The 22,593-nt window shown below is 41.2% G+C and overlaps 1 protein-coding gene and 1 long non-coding RNA gene across 2 annotated transcripts in view; one reads left to right on the plus strand and one right to left on the minus strand.

Moving 5' to 3' along the window:
* Positions 1-500: 500 nt before the first annotated feature.
* Positions 501-22,227, minus strand: LOC105706302 (uncharacterized). Its single transcript, XR_001104806.2, has 3 exons — positions 21,787-22,227; positions 10,757-10,897; positions 501-2,365 (listed from the first exon to the last, which is right to left on the minus strand). It is a non-coding gene; the product is annotated as an uncharacterized LOC105706302 (long non-coding RNA).
* Positions 21,489-22,593, plus strand: part of SLC39A8 (solute carrier family 39 member 8) — a 72,087-nt gene continuing 70,982 nt past the window's right edge. The window contains exons 1-2 of the mRNA XM_012436574.2: positions 21,489-21,642; positions 22,072-22,544. Of these exons, the coding sequence (XP_012291997.1) occupies positions 22,326-22,544 (219 nt within the window). The 5' untranslated portion in view covers positions 21,489-21,642; positions 22,072-22,325. The remainder of the gene's footprint in view (positions 21,643-22,071; positions 22,545-22,593) is intronic.

Below are 22,593 nucleotides of genomic sequence, written 5' to 3' on the forward strand. Positions count from 1 at the left end.
GGATTTCAACATTTCAGATTATGGCCTTCAGAATTGTGTCTTTTGGGATTATGGCCCAAACTTGTATTATCCATAACACTGGAAGGTCAAAATGATAGAGTTCACCATAGCCTATTGCTTAAAAAATTAATAAATTCTGGCCGGGCGCAGTGGCTCAAGCCTGTAATCCCAGCACTTTGGGAGGCCGAGGCGGGTGGATCACGAGGTCAAGAGATCGAGACCATCCTGGTCAACATGGTGAAACCTCGTCTCTACTAACACAAAAAATTAGCTGGGCACGGTGGCGCGTGCCTGTAATCCCAGCTACTCAGGAGGCTGAGGCAGGAGAATTGCCTGAACCCAGGAGGCAGAGGTTGCGGTGAGCCGAGATCGCGCCATTGCACTCCAGCCTGGGTAACAAGAGCGAAACTCCGTCTCAAAAAAAAAAAAAAAAAAAAATTAATAAATTCTGTTTTAGAGCAATTTTACGTTGACAGCAGAGAGTTGCCATAAACCTCCTTATATCCCTCTATAAGTTTCTCTTAATAACATTTTGCATTAGTGCAATATATTTGTTGCAATCAATGAACCAATATTGATACATTATTATTAACTAAAGCCCACAGTTTACATCAAGCTTCGCTCTTGGTGCTGTACATCAGGGTTTGAAAATATCTAATATATATCCAGCAGGGTGTCTACTGAATAGGATCACTGTCCTAAAATGCTCTGTGTGGTACCTATTAAACATCCATGCCTCCCCCCGACTTTTTGGCAACTGCTGATTGTTTAATTGTTGCTATAGTTTTGCCTTTCCTGGAAGGTCACATGGTTGGAATCATATAGTATGAAGCCCTTTCAGATTGAGTTCTTTCAGTTATCAATATGCACTTAAATTTCCTCCATGTCTTTTGGTGGCTCGATAGCTTATTTCTTTTTATCTCTGAATAATATTCTATCGTATGACTGTACCACCGTTTATTTTTACATTCACCTACTGAAGGAGATCTTAGTTGCGTCCAACTTTTGGCAGTAATGAATAAAGTGGCATCTTACCTTGCTTTTTGCATTTAAAAATACATGATGTAGTATTAATTTAATACCTATAATGTATTCATTATGAAAGTTTAGAGAGTACAGGAAATATTTTTTAAAATACTGTAATACTATTGGCAATCTCATCCCAAAGATAACAGTAGTAGCTTCTATGTATACCTACGTTTTCTTTTCTTTTCCTAAATCAATATCTATGTCTGAAAGCTTATTTGTCTATATATGCCTCGATTAATTGTTCTTACAAGCTTGAGTATTATACTGTCTATATAGTTTTGTATCCTTGTTTTTTCTCCCCACTTAACATTATATGTACATGATGGAAGATGGGACATTCACTCCCTCAAGCATTTATCCTTCGTGTAGCAAACAATCTAATTATACTCTTTTAATTTAAAAGTACAATTAAATTACTATTGACGATAGTCACAGATACTAGGCTGTATTCATTCATTTTAACTATTTTTTTGTACCCATTAACCATCTCTACTTCCTGTCCTCCCCACCCCGGCAGCCTGTTTTGTTCATCAATGATCCCTCAGTACACAGAAAAGTGTCTGGCGGGCACCCAAAAATATTTTTTGAATAAATGAAAGAATCGTATTATTGAAATTTGCGTGATCTCATTAGCTATTCCTTAGAATCAAACCAGAACTTACTTGTAGTAAAAGTTATGAGGATCAAAATAATCATGCAGTCTTACAGTGTTTTTAAGGAACTGATTTCTACAGTGGCTTTTTCATATAGTCGGTGGTGACAGTGTTTTGACCAGCTCATCATTAGCAGGTTGTGCAACCTGAGGGTTTGTCAGTGATGGGATAACATTGTTCCTGCCCTGCCCCTTCTCTTGAGAATAATGGCACACTGTTGCTAAGAGGCTGGTAAGGATTAAGCATTCTCTTGAGCAAAACAACACTGGTTTATGCTGGAAATAACTTTGACTTGGTGGTAGCAATGTGCTGCTGATGGGGTCCCAGCGAGAACATGCGTTCCTCACCATCTTGAGGCTTCCTGGATGAGACACACTCAATGAAAGCAGTTTGTGTGGTTCATCAAGGCTGTGCCTTGCCCTCCATATATTCCCTGTAGATTTCCTGGGAAACCAACCTCTTCACTTCAGCTGACCTGAAATCCCCACAGGTCCATTCAAATGCTGGTATTTGTTTGCGTCCAACGAAGTGGAAGTACAGGGAGTGTCAGTGATAACATACTGTTTACATGGGTGGTAGCTGGGAAGAGAAGTTCACCGGGAAATCCTGGTGAGACACTTATGTTCACCAAGGGGGTGCGGCTGTGGGCAGACTCAGGAGTCTTCAGATTTCAGAGCAAGGACCTGCAGCAGAAGCAGGAAGAGGAGAAAGGGTGCTGTCAGAGTGGGAAATTATGGAGTGAAAGGCCTGGAACAGATGTTACTTACTTCTTGGTCTTAGTGAAGGCCAGCCCTGTTCAACACCTTACAGTTCCATTGGGCGAGGTCATCAATTAAAGCCATCTCCATAAAATGCCATTTCAGACTAACATATGGGATTGACTTAATTTTTCCATTTAAAAATGCCTGCTTTATATTATAAGCTTTTAAAGTTGCTTTCTAAGTAATGGATTTAAAAAATCTGAGTAGGCGTGTATCCATGGTTATAGCAATGATGATAGCAAAGATTTCTGAAGATAGAGTTTTTGTCCTAGATTTTTATAGAGTTTCTATTTATCAGCCTTGCTTTTGATTTCCTTCAGCTCTTTCCATATGATTTGAAAACTTGTCAGTATTTTTGTTGTTAAAAAACTTAACACTATTTAACATTTTAATTTTACTCCTGAATTCATTTATTCTATAAGTATTTATTGAATACCTAAAATATATGGAGTATTTTAGACACAGTGGGAAATAGAAAATGTCAAAAACTCTAATTGAATAGATGATATAAACAAATCTAAATAGGTAATTAAAATACAGTGTAATGTTGTAAGAACACATAGGAGGGACAACTAACCAAAAATTAGCATGAAAAGATTTTCAACAGTAAATTCCATCTAAACTAGAAATAGTAAGAAGCTGGAAGTGGAGATGTGGAGGGAAGAAAAGCATTTCAAGAGAAGGAGGCAGCATGTGCAAAGGCCGTGAGGTGACAGACCACATGGTTGGTCAGAGACCTGAGAATAGCTCAGTGTGACTAGTGAGAAGTAGGAATGGTGAGAGATTAGACTGTGGAGGAAAACTAGGTCTTTATTAGAACATACCTCAAAAATCATATTAAGGACTTCATATTAAAGACAATGGGAAACAATTGAAGGTTATGATGAGTAAGGAGGATTAGATAGTCTATTTAGAAAGCACACATTGACTTCCCCATGGAGAATAACTTGGTAAAGGACAATTTGCAAGGCAGGGACACAGAAGATTGCATATCATCCAGGTAAGAGCTTACGGTAGCCTATCCCAGGATAAAGGCGATGGGAGCTGTAGTAGGCTTACCATGACTTGAAAATTGATGGTCACAGGGAGGGTATATAAAGGAGAAAGGAATAACGTTGATTGTCTTAGTGTAGCTTCTCCATAAAAGTAATTCTGTGTCAAAAACTGGGATGCAGAGGGTTTATTTTAGAGATGATCCCAAAAAATAAGAGTGAGAGAATGAGGAGAGTGTATTAGGGAAAGAGAAAAGCTATTTCAGGGAAGGAAGAAAGCCAGTAAAGTGTGCATTATTGAACTGTTTATTGCTGTCAAACCCTGGGGCACATTGTTGTAAGAATTCCCTGAGAAACCATGTTGAAAGTTTTTCAGAAGTGACCCTTTGAAAGACTGGAGACTGAGCCTTTATTCTCTGACTCTCATTTCTCTTTGGTGTAGGGTTGCCTCCAGGGATGTTAACTCCTCTATACTTGAAAGCTGCTGAGCAAGTTGTTAGAATTCTAAAGAAAACCTGAGATAAAAAATGTGAGAGAATGACTTGAAGTGAAACTACAATTCGAGGTGGGCTAAGAGGATATGATACAGGGCACAAATAGGGCCTCATATGGTGACCATGTTTCTGGCACAGGAAACTGGATGAGCCGGCATATTTTGAATTCTTGAAGTATTTTTGAGACATCCACGTGGTGAGATCCAGTAGATAGAGGGATACAGTCTGGCATTCAGAGCTGGCACCACAGTAATGAGTTAGGAGCTACAGTCTAATCGGAGGGAGTGTATTAGTTTTGTAGGGCTGCCATAACAAAATACCACAAACTGGATGGCTTAAAAAACAGAAACGTATCGTCTTCCACTTTTGGAGGCTGCTGCCAGGATTTATTTCTTCTCGGGTCTCTTTCTTTGGCTTGTGGATGGCCGTCTTCTCCCTGTGTCTTTACATAGTCTTTCCTCTGTGTCTCTGTCTGAATTTCACTTTTTTCTAAGAATGCCGGTCATACTGTATTAGAGCTCACCCACATGACTTCATTTTACCCTAATTATCTCTTTAAAGGCCTTATCTCCAAATAAAGTCACATTCTGAGGTCCTTGGTGTTAGGAATTCAGCATATCAATTTTTTTTGTAGGTGGTGGGACACAACTAAGCCCATAACAGGTAGTAATTGACACAAAAGGAATAGATAAGGTTGTTTAAGAAGCATGTGTAGAATGAGGGAAAGAACAGGGTTTGAAGGGATACCACAACTTAAAAGGACTAGCATTTAACACTAACAAAATAATACAGAAAAATGGAAGGGAAACTGGGAAAGTATGGCTTCCTGGAAGTCAAGGGCAGGACTGTTTGAAGAATGATTGAATAGTCAGCCAATGCCCTGTGCTACTGAGAGGCCCAGTAGAGGAAGATACTATGGGATTGTTGAGCTCATGGGTTGGTGTTTGAAAAGAAGGTGAAAACTTGGGCCGGGAGAAGGAGCATCTTCAGGGTAGCACAGAGTAGGTGTGTTTGGGAGCTACTGGGAAGAAGCCTCAAGTGGGTGAGGAAAGGGTAAAGAGGCAGGAGAGAGCAGCTGACTGGCTTGTGGCAGCAGAAGAGAAAAGCATCCATACCTCAGACATGAAGTTCATCTTGGTAAGTGTAGAGACACCACTTCCATTTAACTAGGGTGGAAGGAGGAGATGATGGGAAAAATGATTGGAGAGTAATAAGCAAGGGTTATATGAGCAGAGCTTTGGGGGAGAGGGAAGTTCGTTTGAATAAAACTAAAGTTTGAAGTAAGATGTGATAAAAGAGCATACAAATATATATATATATATATATAATAATTTCTGTGTTGTGAAGCCCAATGTCACTTCGTCATTGAAATTTCTCAAATTTTTATTCATGATATCAGTATTGTTAAGACATCCTTTTCAAAACGATGAGTTCAGTGGAAATATGAACATAAAGGATTAATAAAATTATTGTTACTATGTACACACGTAGATGACTAAAATGCTGTTGTTATATGAACTCATGCCCAAAAGGTAGCTTGAATAAAACATATAGGGCTCTTCTTCTATGGAGGCCTTGATAGAAAGTATAGCAATTTAGGACACTGTAACGATTCATCCCTGACATCTTCAGTTAGCAAAGTTACAGTATTTTTAATATGCTGCCTTATCATGCTATTAAGCTACTGTTTACTAAGAAGGCAACAATAAAATGGAAAAGACATATTTATGTGGCTATAAGTGGTGATTACTGTAAGGCCCGTTCTTGCCGAGTTTAAAAGGAAAGAAACTGAGGCCAGCACAAGAAGATCTGATGCGAAGGAATTTATTCAGGCTCCCGGGTGAGGTTCTGCGGTCCAACAGGAGGGGCCGGAGAAGTCGCGCAGACTCCTCTCAGATGTGGGGTTTTATAGGGAGTGGAGGCGTTTGATTGGTTGTGCCCAAGGTGAGTGGGACAAAATGGCGGGGAGTGGGGCCCGGATAGGACAAAATGGCAGGGAGTGGGGCCCAGATAGGACAAAATGGTATCAGGTAGGTCCTGGCGGGGCTTTTTCCCCCGGTCTCCCAGGAGGGGAGTGTGTCCGAGCTCCCGGAGAGGGGAGGGGAGTGTGTCCGAGCTCTCCGCGAGGGAGCGGGGAGCGTCCGAGCTTCCGGTGAGGGAAGGAGGGGAGTGTGTCCGAGCTCCCGGCAAGGGGAGGAGGTGTGTCTGAGCTCCCGGAGAGGGGAGGGGAGTGTGTCCGAGCTCTCCACGAGGGAGCGGGGAGCGTCCGAGCTTCCGACGAGGGAAGGAGGGGTTGTGCACGAGCTCCCGGCGATGCAACCAGCCTCACAATTACTGTAAACTATCACATCGTGGGCTAATGTGATCATAGCCCCCTTCAAATTAGATACTGCATTCTATGAATACGTTTAACAATGCTCCTTAATTTTCTCTTTTTACTCAGTTTATTGTGGTAAATTTCCGCTGGCCCAGAGAACAAGAACTGAGCAAGAAATACTCATTTATTGCATATATTTGCATAATATCTGATTTCATATTTGTCATCTGTAAATTGCCTTCATATCCAGGAGGAAGTTATTTTTTCTCATTTAATATAATTAAGATAATAATCTTACATGTCAACAAAATTATAGTGCTGAGGGATTTTAGTGGAAATTAAACTGATTTCATAGTTCAAAGTTCCCATCCTAGTTTGCATTTTATCACGTATCCACTTGGCTATCACAGAAAGGCCCTTTGGTCTTAAGTCCCTTAATTTCCAAATCTGTAAGATAAAAGTTAAACACCTCTTTTTCCTAATACAAAGGATGAATGTGAAGATTCTGCTAATAGCTGTGGAAGGTACAATATAAAGACATCATAATTTACCTTGGGATAAAATATCAGTGATAATGTATGCTTGCACAACATGTAAACTTTATATTAGCAGTAACTTCCAAATTCTTGAAAAATTATAGTAAAATCCTTGCAACATTTTAGCATCCATAAACAAAGAGTATTTATATCCAAATGCAAATTTTCTGTACTAAACGTAATTCAAAATCTAAAAGCAAATGCATTTCATCCATTTTCTTTGAGGATATGCGAAGTGGCAGGGCCTGGACTATGGTTAAGAAGATACATCTATTCCCTGTCTTTTTGGAACTTACAGAGTCTAGTACATGAAACAGAAAAAAGCTACATTAAAGACAAACATACAGTATTACGTGTTATAAAGAAAAATCAATATACCATGAATTACTTTGACAAAACTGTCCTCTGGGGAGTGGAGAGTGGGATGAGGCACTATGATCAGATGAGTGCATTCGAGAACGGGAGGAGAGGAAGTGAAGACAGCAGTCGTAGGTAACTCAAGAAATGTGCCATCAAAAGGAAGCAAAACAGTAAGGCAGTAGCTTATGAGACTTAGGGTCAAGGAAACTTTTAAGAGATAAGAGATCATGTCTTCTGCTCATGGGAATAATTTAGTACAGAGTGGGAAACTGATGACCTATACGTCTCCCAGGGCTGCCATAATGAAGTGCCACAAACTGGGTCGCTTAGAACAACAGAAATTTACTGCCTTGCATACAGTTTTGGAGGCTGAAAGTCTGAAATAAAGTTGTTGGCAAGGGCCATGTTCCCCTGAAACCTCTAGGGTAATCTTTACACGCCTCTTCCTAGCTGCTGCTGGTGGCTGGCAATCTTCAGCATTCCTTGGCTTGCAGCTGCATAATCCAATCTCTGTCTTGTCATCACACAGTGTTCTCCCTGTGTGTTCGTCTGTGTCTTCACATGGCTACTTTTTATTTTTTTTTGAGACAGAGTCTTACTCTGTCAACCAGGCTGGAGTGCAGTGGCGTGATCTCGGCTCACTGCAACCTCTGTCTCCTGGGTTCAAGCGATTCTCTGCCTCAGCCTCCTGAGTAGTTGGGATTACAGGTGCCTGCCACGACACCAGCTATTTTTTTTTTTCTATTTTTAGTGGAGACGGGATTTCACCATCTTGGCCAGGCTGGTCTTGAACTCCTGACCTCGTGATCCACCTGCCTCAACCTCCCAAAGTGTTGGGATTACAGGCTTGAGCCACCACCGCCGGCCCACATGGCTACCTTCTTAAAAGGGCATCAGTCATATCGGATCAAGGTCCCACCCCGTTGGTTAAGATGACCTCATCTTAACTAATTCCATCTGCAACAACCCTATTTCCAAATAAGGTTACATTCTGAGTTACTGAAGGTTACGACTTCAGCATGTCTTCCTTTTGGGGACACAATTCAACCCATAACAAATAGAGCAGTAGCTTGACAGAGATGTATGGTGAAAGGAACTTTGAAGAGATGAGAGACAATTTTTCTGCTCATGGGAATGATCTACTACATGGGGTAAACTGGTGATATAGTAGGAGTAAGAAGGTTAGAATTGTGGAGTCAAAGAACTTGAGTAGGAAAGAGAGGATGAGATCCACTGGAAGGCTGATCTTGCAAGAAATCATTCAAGAAAAGAAGGCAGAGTTTAAGGGTGGGCTGTAAATTTTATGATGGCAAAAGTTTCTCTTTTCAGTGTTTTTGTTTCTAGTAAAGGAGAAATGTTTCCCTCCCTTCTCTCCTTCCCTCCTTTACTTCCCTTCCCCTTCCCCTTCCTTCCCCTTCCTTCCTTCCTTCCTTCCTTCCTTCCTTCCTTCCTTCCCTCCTTCCCTCCCTCCCTCATTCCCTCCTTCCTTCCCTCCCTCCCTCCCTTCACCTCTTTCCTTTCTCTTTTTTTCTTTTCTTTTTTTTTGGTGATAGGATCCCGCTCTATTGCCCAGGTTGCAGTGTAGTGGTACAATCTCAGCTTACTGCAGCCTCCATTTCCTGGGCTCAAGTCAACCTTCTCCACCTTCAGCCTCCTCAGTAGCTGGGATTACAAACATTTGCTACCATGCCTGGCTAATCTTTTTTTTTTTTTTTTGATACGGAGATTTGCTCTTGTTGCCCAGGCTGGAGTGCAATGGTGCAATCTCGGCTCACTGCAACCTCTGCCTCCCAGGTTTAAGTGATTCTCCTGCCTCAGCCTCCCAGGTAGCTGGGATTACTACAGGCATGCACCACCATAACCGGCTAATTTTTGTATTTTTAGTAGAGACAGGTTTTCTCCATGTTGGTCATGCTGGTCTTGAACTCCCAGCCTCAGGTGATCCATCTGCCTTGGCCTCCCAAAGTGCAGGGATTACAGGCGTGTGCCACTGTACCTGGCCCTGGCTAATTAAAAAAAAAAAAACTTTTTGTAGAGATGAGGTCTTACTATATCGCCAAGGCTAGTCTAGAACTCCTGGCTCAAGCAATCCTCCAGCCTTGGAGGGATTATAAGCGTGAGCCACTGCATCTGGCCACAAATGTTTTTGATATGAAATTCACACCAATATCATAATCATCATTAGTATTCCTTTAGGGCATTGTGGCATATACTGGAAAAGGAAAAAAGTATATGAAAGCATAGCACAGTGCTTGAGATACACGTGTACACACTTTTATACATTTTGCATTTACTGAGCTTCTGCTATGTGGCTTTATGCTAGACGCTTTATATATACTATCTACTTTAATCCTCACAACACTTCATAACAGCATTCCCTGGCCAAAAAATCCCTCTTTTCCATTTATACTAAAACTATCTAAGTAATAAATATGTTCATGTCGTAGGCCAGAGGCTAATAGCACACAGTCACATGAACAGGTCCTTTGAAGGCTGTTGTGTAGTCAGTACAAAGTTGAGAAGAATAGAGTTTTTAAAAAGAAATATTTAGGATAAAGATCAATTAAAAATTAAAAAGCAAGTATTTTAACAATTTTGAAATAATTGAAGGTAAAAACACACTGTGACCAAGCACACCTAGGTTCTTCATAACAAACTTCACGGGCTGATCAAACACTGCTGTCTCTTTGTACTTTAACCTGGGTTCTTGGCGAGAAGCCCAGTCAGTTGGCATTTTTGTTTGTTTGTTTCTCAAATGCAGATCAGCTTATAAATAGATAATGGTCTTGATCATTTCTATTAATATTTATATCAAAGGAAGATTATAAATTTGAAATATGTATTGCTTATGATTTTTAATTTTGGCCTTTGTTTTAAACAAATCGACATTCAAAAACAAATTTATTCTTCTGTATTTTGTCTATCTTTGATTTAAATTCACTGCTAGTATTTAAGAATATAGACCATATGCAAAGTGTTCTTGTCTGGTTAAGGCAATAAATTAATTTTCTACATTTTCACATACCCAAATTGTAACATCAGATAACAAGTCAAGCAAAAGTTATGCAAGGAAATGAACATCTGTAAGAAAATGATGGCCTTTAGCCGATGACACGTTAATCTGAATGGTATAGTGAGAATAGTGTTATCTCCACCATCGGCTTCAATCAGAACTGCCTCATAGACCTAATGGCCCCAGAGTGATTATGTCATCATAGTATCTGTGGATTAGAGAGGATAATTAAAGGTATTATTTTTGTTGATGGTTTTTTTTTTATAGTCATACACATTGAGTTCTAGAGTGTCAACAGGGACACAGATGAGTAAAAAACAACAATGATAAACATTCTCTATTTATCTTAAAACCCAGGCATCTCTGAACCAACTTTGGAAACAGGTTTGATATGATTTGGTCTGTGATGATGGCCAACTCCACCCTTCAGTTCTATACCTATCACACAGGCCAGGTGTAATGTTTGCAGACACTAATGCTATAAACATCCTGGTTCCTTTTCCAGTCCCATTTTTCTACTCTTACTCTCCAGCATTGGCCAAGATGGAGGACTCACAGGCTTCTCTTAAGATAAAACAGCAGAACGGACATTTGAGCTTACCTGTTGGCTTAGACTTTCTGTCCTGCTCTCTGGATGGCAAATTTATTTTGGCTCCATGTTTGTTCCAAGATTTTTCTGAGTATGTTTTAAAGATTCAAATCTCAGAGTCAGAAAATGATGAAGAACAAAACAGGCAGTGACCTGAAAGACATAATTTTGCATTTTAATGATTAAAAACTTTGATATAACAATGGTAAAAGCTTGCTTTGTATTAAATTTTTGTACTCTAAGTAGGAAGAAACAACTTGGAGACGTACTTTATTCCTATTTTTGATGCTCGTATGAAATATTTTTGATGATTTTATTTTAGATTAAATATTTAGAGTTTATTTAGACATTGAGTCATATTTTAGATTAAAACTCTCTAACTTAATTACTATTCCTATGCAGTAGTTTAGATGAAAACCTCTGCAAAGTGGTAGCTATCCAGAATTTATTAGGTCACCGATTGTATCTTACTCATTTGGATTTTAAGGTTTTAGTCTAAATTTTCCCTTTACATGTGGGAGGGTGCAGTTGCACTTGGCAAGTTTTATGGAGCATAAAATTTCTGGCCTTGGGGAATTTCTTGTCTTGCTAAATACAGGGTTTGATTATTTAGTTCTTGTTTTTACAGCAGTAGGATTAGAGTTCAAATATATAATAAGCCCTCAGAGTAGTTTGAAAATAAAAGTTTGAAAATTACAGCTTGAACATGTGATTACACCTTTAATAATAAAACTTATTGGGACATGTCAAAGGAAAGAAGAACCTACTTCAGTCTATGAAACATATTGCCAGACTCACACTGTTACAGAATAGCTCTTCCACCCTCCTTATTTCCTCCTCTCTTTTCCCCTCAAATTCACAAATGATAAATAATAAAATATTGAAAGTAAATCCATTGAACTCCCTATTTTCCTGGAATTAACTCCATCACAGCCATTTATTCTTCTTTTAGATGAGAGAAATCTAGGCGATTAGGCAAATGGGACTTTGGAGCAAAGCAAAGCACCTACTTATTCCTGTTTGTTGTTAACCTTAAAAGACTCATGTGCTTTTGTCTAAGTGAAGTTTTGTACTTATTTTAACATAAAAAAATTGTTTCAAGTCTAAATTTGTTCCAAAACTGCAGTGAAAAGTATATTTTTCATTTTTAGAAAGATAATAAGCATGTTTTGGTTAACTTGAATTAATGAGTGACTGCAGGGTTCATAGAAGACATACAAGGTCCGTACGTTGCCCACAGACTTTGAGAAATACGTACCGACCGGAGAAGGCACCAGAAGGTCTTTCTAGAATTAGGGCCTGGATCATAAAAATCATCAGACCTTAGTTCATCTGTCATCTTCTCCATGGCAGCAGACTTTATGACTCACGAATGTTTCTTCTATCTCAAACACAAATTGAACATTTCCTTATGGTTTTTAGGATAGTCGGATATGTTATTTTTGAACTGTAAGTTTCCTGTGTATTTAAACCATTATCTTTTCCTGTAATATCTATCCTTAGTCTTAGTTTATTTTCGTGTAAATCGTACTTTATTTTCAAATGCATTTATCTGCATTGAGGCTTTAATGCAAGAATGGCTGATACGTAAATGTAAAACCACAGGTACCAAACACTGGTTTGTCATTTGTGTGTGCCAAGAAATGTTTTTCTCCGGCTGAAGTGTACCAACCAAAAGTATCAGAACAGGAAATAAAACTGGAAAACATTAAAGGGTCTGTGGTAAAATGACAAATTCCATTAAAAAAAAAAAAAAGCAGAGCCGTGTTTGCTGCAGTGGATTCCCTGGACCTGCAGAGAATTAATTTTCCATTGGAGGATGTGCTACCTAGCTTGTTTGACGTTATGTGTGTACAGACGAACGAGTAGTGTCACAAGGCTCTAAATCACGCTCAAAATGACTTCTCAACCTGGTTAGGCCAGTTCAAAATCTTAAGTTTCCTTAAATGTAGAGCTTATAAAATGCTTTAATTTATGTCATCTTAACTAATTCTTGTAGTAACCTCGTGAGATACACAGAATTGTTAAGGGACTCAAACTGTGAAGACTACGAAACTGTTCACATTGTTTCAGTTAGAATCAGAACTCAAATGTTTGTTGTTATTTCATTGTTCTTTCCACAATACTGTGCTGCCGGGAGACCTTGGGCTGGGATAGTTTATGCTCATTCCTCAGAGAACATAAAGCCCCTTCAAACAGGGCTTTATGATTTAACCATCTAATAGCTACAGATGAGTCCCTAATAACAGTGAGAGTAAACACGTCATTTCACAAAGGTGTTCCGCAGCAAGAATGTGATGTGAATAAATATCTGGAAAGGGCTGAAACGAATCAAGACAATTCCTGTATAGATTTAAGCTCCTAGTAGTGCATATACTGAAGAGAGAACACTTGCTCTGCTTTTTAAATTTCCAGTAGTCTCACTTAAATTCTTAAGTTAAAGGTACTTTGCAAATTACATAAACCAGGGATATCACAAAAACAAAAAAATTAAAAGAGCAAATAGAGCTTGAGTCAGTTGTCATTTTTCGCCCTTCATTTTTAGTATTTTAGCAGGCATAAAGATGCTGAGGTCAGGAGATTTGAAGGAAAAGAAGGCAAGGGAAGAAAGGGAAGAGAAGGGGCTGTGGGTTCCTGGTACTAAAAGGTTGAGAATCCAGAGAAGAGTTCCTTGTCATAGTTTCATTTCATAAGTTTGTCTAAGGCTAGGCTTTGTACTAAGCTCTTATCTTGCAAACAAAATTTTTAATTGTTCTCACAAGATTGGATTTCCCAGCAGCTCAATTTCAGTCAGGCTTTCGGACTCTGATCCTTAAGAGTTGGGAGAGTGGAGATATGGGAAGTGCTCTCACGGAGAATGATTCATGCCTGCTCTTCAGCTTACCCCATACCCCATCAACCACTTGGAGTTATTGAGAATTCAGAGTGAAAGGAGCTGGATGCTTTTCAGGGCTTTGTAAAACATTTATTTTGAATAAATCTCTGTTTTTTGGTTAGCTTTCAGTGACAAAGAAGCATGCCTGTCACACAGCATGGGGGCTTCCTGCCTGCTGCTCAGGACTCTCTTCTCATTAGGCACAGGGAGAAAATCTACTGAGCTTTACTCTCTCTGTCCCCATTTAGAGGCTACTCAAACTTCTACCATCATCTACATTTTGTTAACTTTTTGTTTCTTTAAGTAAAATATGCCTTTTGAAAAAATGTAAGGACTGGCCGGGCATGGTGGCTCACACCTGTAATCCCAACACTTTGGGAGGCCGAGGTGGGTGGATCACCTGAGGTCAGGAGTTTGAGACCAGCCTGACCAAAATGGCGAAACCACATCTCTACTAAAAATACAAAAAGTAGCTGGGAATGGTGGCACATGCCGGTAGCCCCAGCTACTCAGGAGGCTGAGGCAGGAGGATCGCTTGAACTCGAGAGGTGGAGGTTGCAGTGAGCCGAAATCACACCACTGCTCTCCAGCCTGGGTGACAGAGTGAAACACTGTTTCAAAAAAAAAAAAAAGGAGGATCTAAAGGAAAATAACACATTTTTCTCTACAAAGAAAGGTATTGTTCTTCCCCATTGAATCATCTGTCCTCAGACCTACTTTCTTAAAAGGAAAACATTGTAAACAACATAGTACATATTCCTCAGACCTTTGTTAATGTACACACACACCCACACACACACACCCACACACACACATGAAGCTTTACATTGTTTTAAAATGTGTTCTGCCTCCTATTTTTTCATTAATTTATTCAGTATATTTCCATGTTAGTATGCATACATTTTCCTAACATTCTAAGAACGATTAAAAAATTATAGAATTATAAAGCACAGAAACCATGCTAAGATAATGCTGGGTGAGCTCAGCTAAAACAGCAGCACAAAGGGTGGGGACACTGGCTCATTAGAAAAGAGTTAAAGAAAAAGGATGGTGAAGAAGAGCTAGAATATAGGTTCGTACAATTTCCAGTTTCATTTACTCCATCACATTAAAGTCATAAGGGTGCTATCCCTGAAACATTGACTGGTGTTTATTTTGCGGTGGTGAAATGGAAAAAGGCAAGTTTGGGCCTTTGTTACAGTCTAAATGTGTTACTTGGCCACACTGCTTAAGTCTCCTGAGCATTCTTTTCCTTACCCACTAAATGACAAGATTAGACTTGGTATAATTTATGGATCTTTCCATTTCTTTATTTTATTTTATTTTTTATTTTTATTATTTTTTTTTATAAGACAGGGTTTCACCATGTTGGTCAGGCTGGTCTTGAACTCCCAATCTAAGGCGATTCGCCCGCCTTGGCCTCCAAAGTGCTTGGATTACAGGTGTGAGCCACCACGCCTGGACTTCATCTTTCCATTTCTGATTAGCACTTTAATTTCCTAGAAAAAACCTTAAGAGTGTTGTAAGGTATAAAGTAGTCTTTGCTCTGAGATATTCCTGGTTGTTCTCGTCCATTTCCCTTTGGCCCTGTGCTAGGCTACTACATGGGTCGTATTACCCTACTATTCCAGCATATATTAACACCTGCATTCTGCTTTGCAGTTGATAAAGGGATTTCACACACTTTATCACATATGATTTTCACAATTATTCAGTGAGGTAAATTAAGCAGGTATGATTTTAATCCCCATTTTAGAGATTAGGAATTAAGAGAGGCCTTGCAGAAATCTGATTCCTACCTATACTGTCTCTGGTATGGGTGGCTGAATAGACATAGATGGTCCAGACAGAATCATTATCTTGCTTTTATCTGATCATTTTAGGTGTAGCTTATTTGTAATAATGAGGAATAAATATTGATGCTGATGATACAGGATACAGGAAGTTTAAATCCACCGAAGAGATTCTGTTGTTGTTGCCTCAGATGATCATAAGGAATCTTTGGGGACATCATCAGACAAAGACTTGGAATTTTGAGACTTTTTCTTATTCTGCCAGATCCTGCCTTTCTGTTGTTCCAGACTCTCCAATTCCAAGAAACCTCCTGCAGTTCTCTTTATTCTCTCAGGCCTCTCAGGGCACGCACTTTGCATTTTCTCATCTTGGAATGTTCTTCCATTTTTTTGGTCTTCTGTCAAACTTCTACTTATCCTTAAAGCTCAGGGTTTACGCGCTTTGTAAGCTATTTGCTCGTTATCATCTGCAGACACTGGCGCTCCTATCTCTCTCCGCTAAAACATTTAGAGTCTTCATTACAGCGACCGTCTCTCACTTCCCTCCAATCTGTAACTACAAGCTACTTAAGAGTAAAATAAGGAGTATCATTTCATTCTTGTATTCCCAGACACAATGGACTATGATGCAAATGCTAAAAATATGTATTAGTGAGTAAATTTTATTGAAAATTATCATTCTTGCAAAATTTTAGATTTAATTTTAATGTAACTTGTTTCAGGAACATTCTTCTTTCCTCATTAGTATTCATTGTTTTGTTTTTGAAATTCTGAAGCACTTACAGAAAAGTGACCAGCACAGTAAAAATACTTTTTTTTTTTTTTCCTTCGGATTCATTTCAGAGTAAGTTGCTAATCTCATGTTATCCTGGAATAATTTAACATGCATTTTCTATATTCTTGGGCCATTCTCTTGCTTTCAGGCACAAGGTGATATTCCAGGTTTATCCTGTTCTCTGCCTGCCCGCTTCTGGAATCAGGCCTTTTGCTAAGGGGCTCTGGTTTCATTTGGTAGAGAATAGTAATATTTAGAAGCCAAGCTCAGTGCCCTAGTTATGTGTTATGTATGCTCTTTGCTATTAGTGCCATTGTTCTCAGACCCTGTCAGTGGACAGAGCTGGGAATTATTTACAATTATTTATATATATATATATATATATATATATATATTTCTACACTGGAAACCATGAATTTATACTGAACTCTTCAATTCCACCCTAAGACCAGAGGGTTCATTCTAGTTTTCTCTCCATATTTGCAATTTTCTCTCGTCCCTTCTGGTGATGAGAAAACTGGCTATAATGATCTAATATATTTACTTAATAAATGAATCCCCTTATGTATAATGAATGTTATTTCTGCTGCCAACCTCTTCCCCACTGATTCCTTCCTTATCCACTCCGTGTTCTGACACACCCATGCCAGGCTGCCATTCTCACTGCACAGACTCTGATAGCTCATGCTACTGCTTTTCAGCGTCACCTTCCTCCATTCTGTTATGATATTCTGTTACGACCACCATCAGGCCTGGCTGCCCTCAGCAGCTTCTCAGGCTCTGACTCTCCACACTGGCTGTCTCCTTCTCTCTCCCCTAGATCTATGGATACTTCCTAGCTGTGCTCAGTCTCCGACACCCAACACCTGGCCACTACTTTGGTGGACACCCTCCTCTTTCAGCTTGGTCTCTGACAGATTATGCCGGGAAGGATGCTCTGCTGATCATACTTGGGGCTGACAGTCAGTGCTTGGGCACATGCATATGCCCTTACCCCATTAGTGATGCCTCTCTGATTTCCCAAGTCCCTTCCCAAATCTGGACACCTTCAGGACCTTACCTGGGCTCTTACTGTCCATGCTACGTTCCCTCCTACTTAGATACCCTTTTTTTCTTGTTCAAGCTCCAACACCCTTCTTTGGGCCACTGTGGCTCCCCTCCACACAGACACTATTGTGCTATACTTTAACAAACAACTTCTAGACTGGAAGGTAAGGAACAGAAGGGAAGAAGAAGAAGAGAAAGGGGTGGGCCATCTTTTAGATTTTCTTATTAGTCCTTCCACAGGGAAATACATGCATGAAAATGTTTGGAAGAGGCGAATTTGCTCCATATTTGCAATAGTAACAAAAGATCTGAACTGAGAAAGATTTGAAACCATTAGAGAAAGTCAGATTTGAAGTTAACTGTCCTTTCACTTGGGGAAGCAAAGTCTTATTTCTTTTTTAGGTGTTTCATGTTTTGTTCTGACAAGTGACTTCCAAATTCGAAACTTAGAAATAAAAAGGCTGGAATGGAGACTTGAAATTCTTCCATCCCAATTATCTAGTTTTATGGATGAGGGATTTCATCCCAGTGAGGTCAAATGATTTTCCCAGGTTTCCCAAGTTCCTGAGACACCCAGAAACATCACATTTTCCAACATGCTGGCCAGTATTCTTGGCATGCTACTGTCATTATTGTTTAAAAGTATTTGGCCTTTAAGGCAAATTTCTTAAAAAATATATTTTATACATTATACCTTATATTTTTAATTGGAAGTATTTTTCTTTTGTAATAATATTGCTTATAGAATGCCATATTTTGGGCCTTAAAATTTATCTGGCTGGGTGCAGTGGCACAGACCTATAATCCCAGCTATTATGGAAGCTGAGGTGGAAGGATCACTCGAGCCCAGGAGTTCTAGGATGTAGTGGGCTGTGCCAGTCACTAAGTTTGGCATCAAAATGATGGCCTTCAGGCATAGGGTGGTAGTGAATGTGGACCACCAGGTTTCCTGAGCGGGTGTGAACTGGCTTAGGTCTCAATGGAGTAAGTCAAAACTCCGTGGTGGTCAGTAGTTGGACTGTGCCTGTGAATAGCCCTGCATCCCAGCTCAAGCAACATAGTGAGACCCTGCCTCTTAAAATAAATAAATAAATAAATGAAACATTATCTGGTCATGAGTTGATTTCAAATGCTTGGGACCAGAAGTGTTTCAAATTTGGATTATTTAAGATTTCTGAATATCTGCATGTATATAATAAAATATTTTGGTGATGGGACCCAAGTCTAAACACAAATTATGTTTCATGTACACCCTAATAACGTAGACTGAAGGTAATTTTATATATTTCCAATAATTTTGTGCACCTGTCAAATGAGGTCAGGTATAGAATTTTCCACTTGTGGTATCATTTCACCACTCAAAATGTTTCATATTTCTGAGTATTTTGGATTTGGAATTTTTGAATTAGAGATGCTTAACCTGTAGTTCTTTGGTGATTACAGTTTATGAGAGTGGACAATCTAGAAGTTAACCTTACCTATTTGGTAGTTAGTAACTTGAAATTTTCTGAATACTTTATCTTAATTGTGTTATATAAATTGGGCTTAGTAAAGTTGGCATGCAGGTTGATCATTTATTTTACTGTTTCTTGTTTTGTGGAATTGTTGGGCTGGCAAAACGTATGTTCATAGTCATGAATGACAGATAAATAAATAAATTATATATTCTAAAAATCCACAATGTAAGATTTGTATTTGTATTTTTATTATTTTCTTTTTTGAGACAGAGTCTCACTGTGTCACCCAGGCTAGAGTGCAGTGTTGTGATCTTGGCTCACTGGCACCACTGCCTCCTAGGTTCAAGTGATTTTCAGGCCTCAGCCTCTGGAGTAGCGGGGATTGCAGGCGTGCACCATTATGCCTGGGTAATTTTTCTACTTTCAGTAGACACAGGGTTTCTGAATGTTGGCCAAGCTGGTCTTGACCTCCTGATCTCAAGTGATCTGCCCACCTTGGTCTCTGAAAGTGCTGAGCTCACAGGCATGAGCCACAGTGCCCAGTCAAAATTTGTATTTTAAAAAACATTTTATATTCGTTAAAAATCCAACACTTTATGAACAAATTTAGTTTTAGAAAAGCTGGAAATAAACAACTTACTGGGTACAGATTAACCATTTAGAGCACTCATTAATTTCCAAAAATCATTTTGCATAACGGAGGTCCAAAGGAAAAATAGGCAAAAAACTGTATTCTAAAATCCAATAAAAGGCTCGAAGAGTCCCACCAGCTGAGTTATTTAAGAGCACAACTGTGATATTAACTTACTTCCGGACCGTAGGTGAAATATGATCTTTTTGTATCAACATAATTCTGTAGATTATTATTAACAAATGTGCAGATTTTATAATTTGAAAGAGCACAATATCAAGATCATTTAGCTCATCTCCCTTCAGGTGTGAATCCTCCTACCACATTCTGTCGGTGGTTACCCAAGATCTGTTGATTTGAATCACTTTTGATCATGGAGAAATCACTATCTCCCAAGGCAGTCATGTCGTATAATTGTGCAGAAACTTCCTCTTGGTGACTTTGCCCCATGACTGCTGCCTTCTATCCTCTGGAGTCAGATGCAATATAGTTAAACCTTCCTCCTTATATGACAGTCCTTCAGCTTTGTCTACCTAGATCCTTATCCCCCAGGAATGTTCTCTCCCTGTCTCTTTCTTCCGAAGTTATGTAATTAGGTTTCTCTTTTCCTTTCCCCATCTTCTCCTCCTTGTCTAGACTTAATGTCCTTTAAAACGTGCTATTTTAGGAGGCTGTGCATTCTCCTGATGAAAGGCAAGAACAGCAACTTGAATTCTTTTTATTGTCCTTAGCCACGTGAATGCAAAATATCTGAGTCAAGTCTGTCAATTTAAAAAGTTTATTTTGCCAAGATTAAGGACAGACCCCTGACACAGCCTCTGGAAGTCCTGAGACATATGCCCAAGGTGGTCGGGGGTACAATTTGCTTTTACATATTTTAGGGAAACATGAGACATGAATCAATATGTGTAAGATGTACATTGGTTCAGTCCAGTAAGGTACGACAACTGGAAGTGGAAGCTTCCAGGTTAGAAATATAATAGATGGCCAGGCACAATAGCTCGTGCCTGTAATCCCAGCACTTTGGGAGACCGAGGCAGGAGGATCACAAGGTCAGGAGTTCGAGACCAGCCTGGCCAACATGATGAAACCCTGTCTCTACTAAAAATACAAAATTAGCTGGGTGTGGTAGGCACCTGTAATCCCAGCTACTCGGGAGGCTGAGGCAGGAGAATCGTTTGATCCTGAGAGGCAGAGGTTGCAGTGGGCCCAGATTGTGCCATTGCACTCCAACCTGGAAGACAGGCCAAGACTCTATCTCAAAAAAAAAAAAGAAAGAAAAAGAAAGAAATATAATAGATAAAAGACAAAACGTTGCATTCTTTTGAGCCCAAGATCAGCCCTCCACTGATACACACTTTAATCTGGCCCAGTGAATCTTCATTTTTACATCAATAGTGGAGAAGAGAAAGCAATCAGATATGCATTTGTCCCAGGTGAGCCTCAGAGGGTTGACTTTGAATAGGATGGGAGGCAGGTTTGCCCTAAGCAGGCCCCAGCTTGATTCTTCCCTTTAGCTTGGTGATTTTGGAGTCTCAAGATTTATTTTCCTTTCACAGCCATCTAACAGGGAAGCATGGTTCCACTTTATACCTGAACAACTAAATCCACCAGACACAACCTTTGCCTCAAACACCACATTCACTTTACACAAACCTGTTGACATCACACCTAAGTCAGCTTTTCTTGAGCCTCCATCTGAACAAACAAACATTCCTCTGATCTGCGGATATCCCGCCAGGAAGGGCCGGCTTGGGCAGTGCTGGCTCAGCTAACCCACCACCGCTACCGTTGGATTTCCTCTTTCTTCTCTGGTTTTAAGAAGTGAGACAAAAAAGCAATTCCTGTTAATCATGTAGACAATACAAGGGTGTCCCGGCTCCATTTCAGGAAGCTGGTTTCATGAAGGTCACAAAAAGGTGCATGCGTCCCCGAGACCAGAGAGGAGTTAGGGATCCCGGTACGGAGGTGGCATCAGGTGACCCTCAGGGGTGAGGGTGGGGAAGAGGGCACGGCTGATGCTGGGCATGAGCGGCGCAGGCGGAGGGAAGGCCGGCGGTCCTGCGCCCCGGCGTGGACGCGCGCGGGAGTGCAGGCGGGGGAAATGGGTCACCACGTGCTGCGGAGGCGGGGACACGGCCCTCCGCCCCTTATCTGTAAAGGGCGCCGGAGCTGACCGCGGAGTTTCACTGCGGACCTGTCAGAGATAAAGGCATTGTGGGGGCGGGAGAGAGAAAGAGAGAGATCCAGAGACCGAGTCTCACGTTTGACACGCAGAGAGAAAGACGCAGAGACAAACAGAAACAGACAGATAGGAGAGGTGAGAGGCCAGCGAGTCCTTCCGATTAACTTGCCGAGCCCAGAGGAGCGATCCGGGGAGAGGGAGGGTCCCGTTTAGACGCGCGAACCCCAGGACTCCGGAAGGGCCCTTTAATGCAGCTCCTCGGGGGACTGCACGTCTCACCTCTTCCAAGTTTGCGGCCGAGAGAATAAAGCAGAGACAGGAAGAGGAGGTGGAGTTCCACCGTTAGTGCGGTTTTAGTTTCTCCTGAGAAGTGGCGTGGTTTGGGGCTTTATATCCGGGAGGAGCATTTGTACGCAAATCCTGGGGCGTCTGCAAACCCGGCTCCGGGGCGGCTGACCCCATGCCCGGCCGGGCGTTTCAGGGCTACTGCCACGCAGCGTTTCTGGAGCCGGCCGGTGCCCCAGTGGCCTTTATCTCTGTCCCCCTTTGTCCTCTTTATCTCAGGCTCTCCAGGAGGCCAGGGGGGCCCACTCCGCCTATCGTTCCCCGCGGCTACGCTGCCACTTCAATGCCCCGCAGGTCTCGAGCTGCTGTTCTCTCGAAGGCGTCGGAGAACCAGGGGCGCCCCGCGCCACCTCTGACTCGGAGCAGCGCCGAGCACTGACGCCCGCGCCCTTGGGCACGGACGCCAGTGCGCCCTCGCGCGTCCCTCTGCGCGGCAGCCCGTCGCGGGCCCTCAAGGGGAAGCCCAGGCCAGGATGGCCCCGGGCCGGGCGGTGGCCGGGCTCCTGCTGCTGGCGGCCGCCGGCCTCGGAGGAGTGGCGGAGGGGCCGGGACTCGCCTTCAGCGAGGATGTGCTGAGCGTGTTCGGCGCGAATCGGAGCCTGTCGGCGGCGCAGCTACAGCACCTGCTGGGGCAGATGGGAGCCGCCTCCCGCGTGGGCGCCCCGGAGCCTGGCCAGCTGCACTTCAACCAGGTAAGGCCGCCGGGCCCGGGTGGCCCGCTGCACTGTGGGTGTCCTTAGA

Source organism: Aotus nancymaae, unplaced genomic scaffold (genome assembly GCF_030222135.1).
Source record: "Aotus nancymaae isolate 86718 unplaced genomic scaffold, 86718_ANA_hifiasm-v0.15.2.pri h1tg000033l, whole genome shotgun sequence".
NCBI classification, from domain to species: domain Eukaryota; kingdom Metazoa; phylum Chordata; class Mammalia; order Primates; family Aotidae; genus Aotus; species Aotus nancymaae.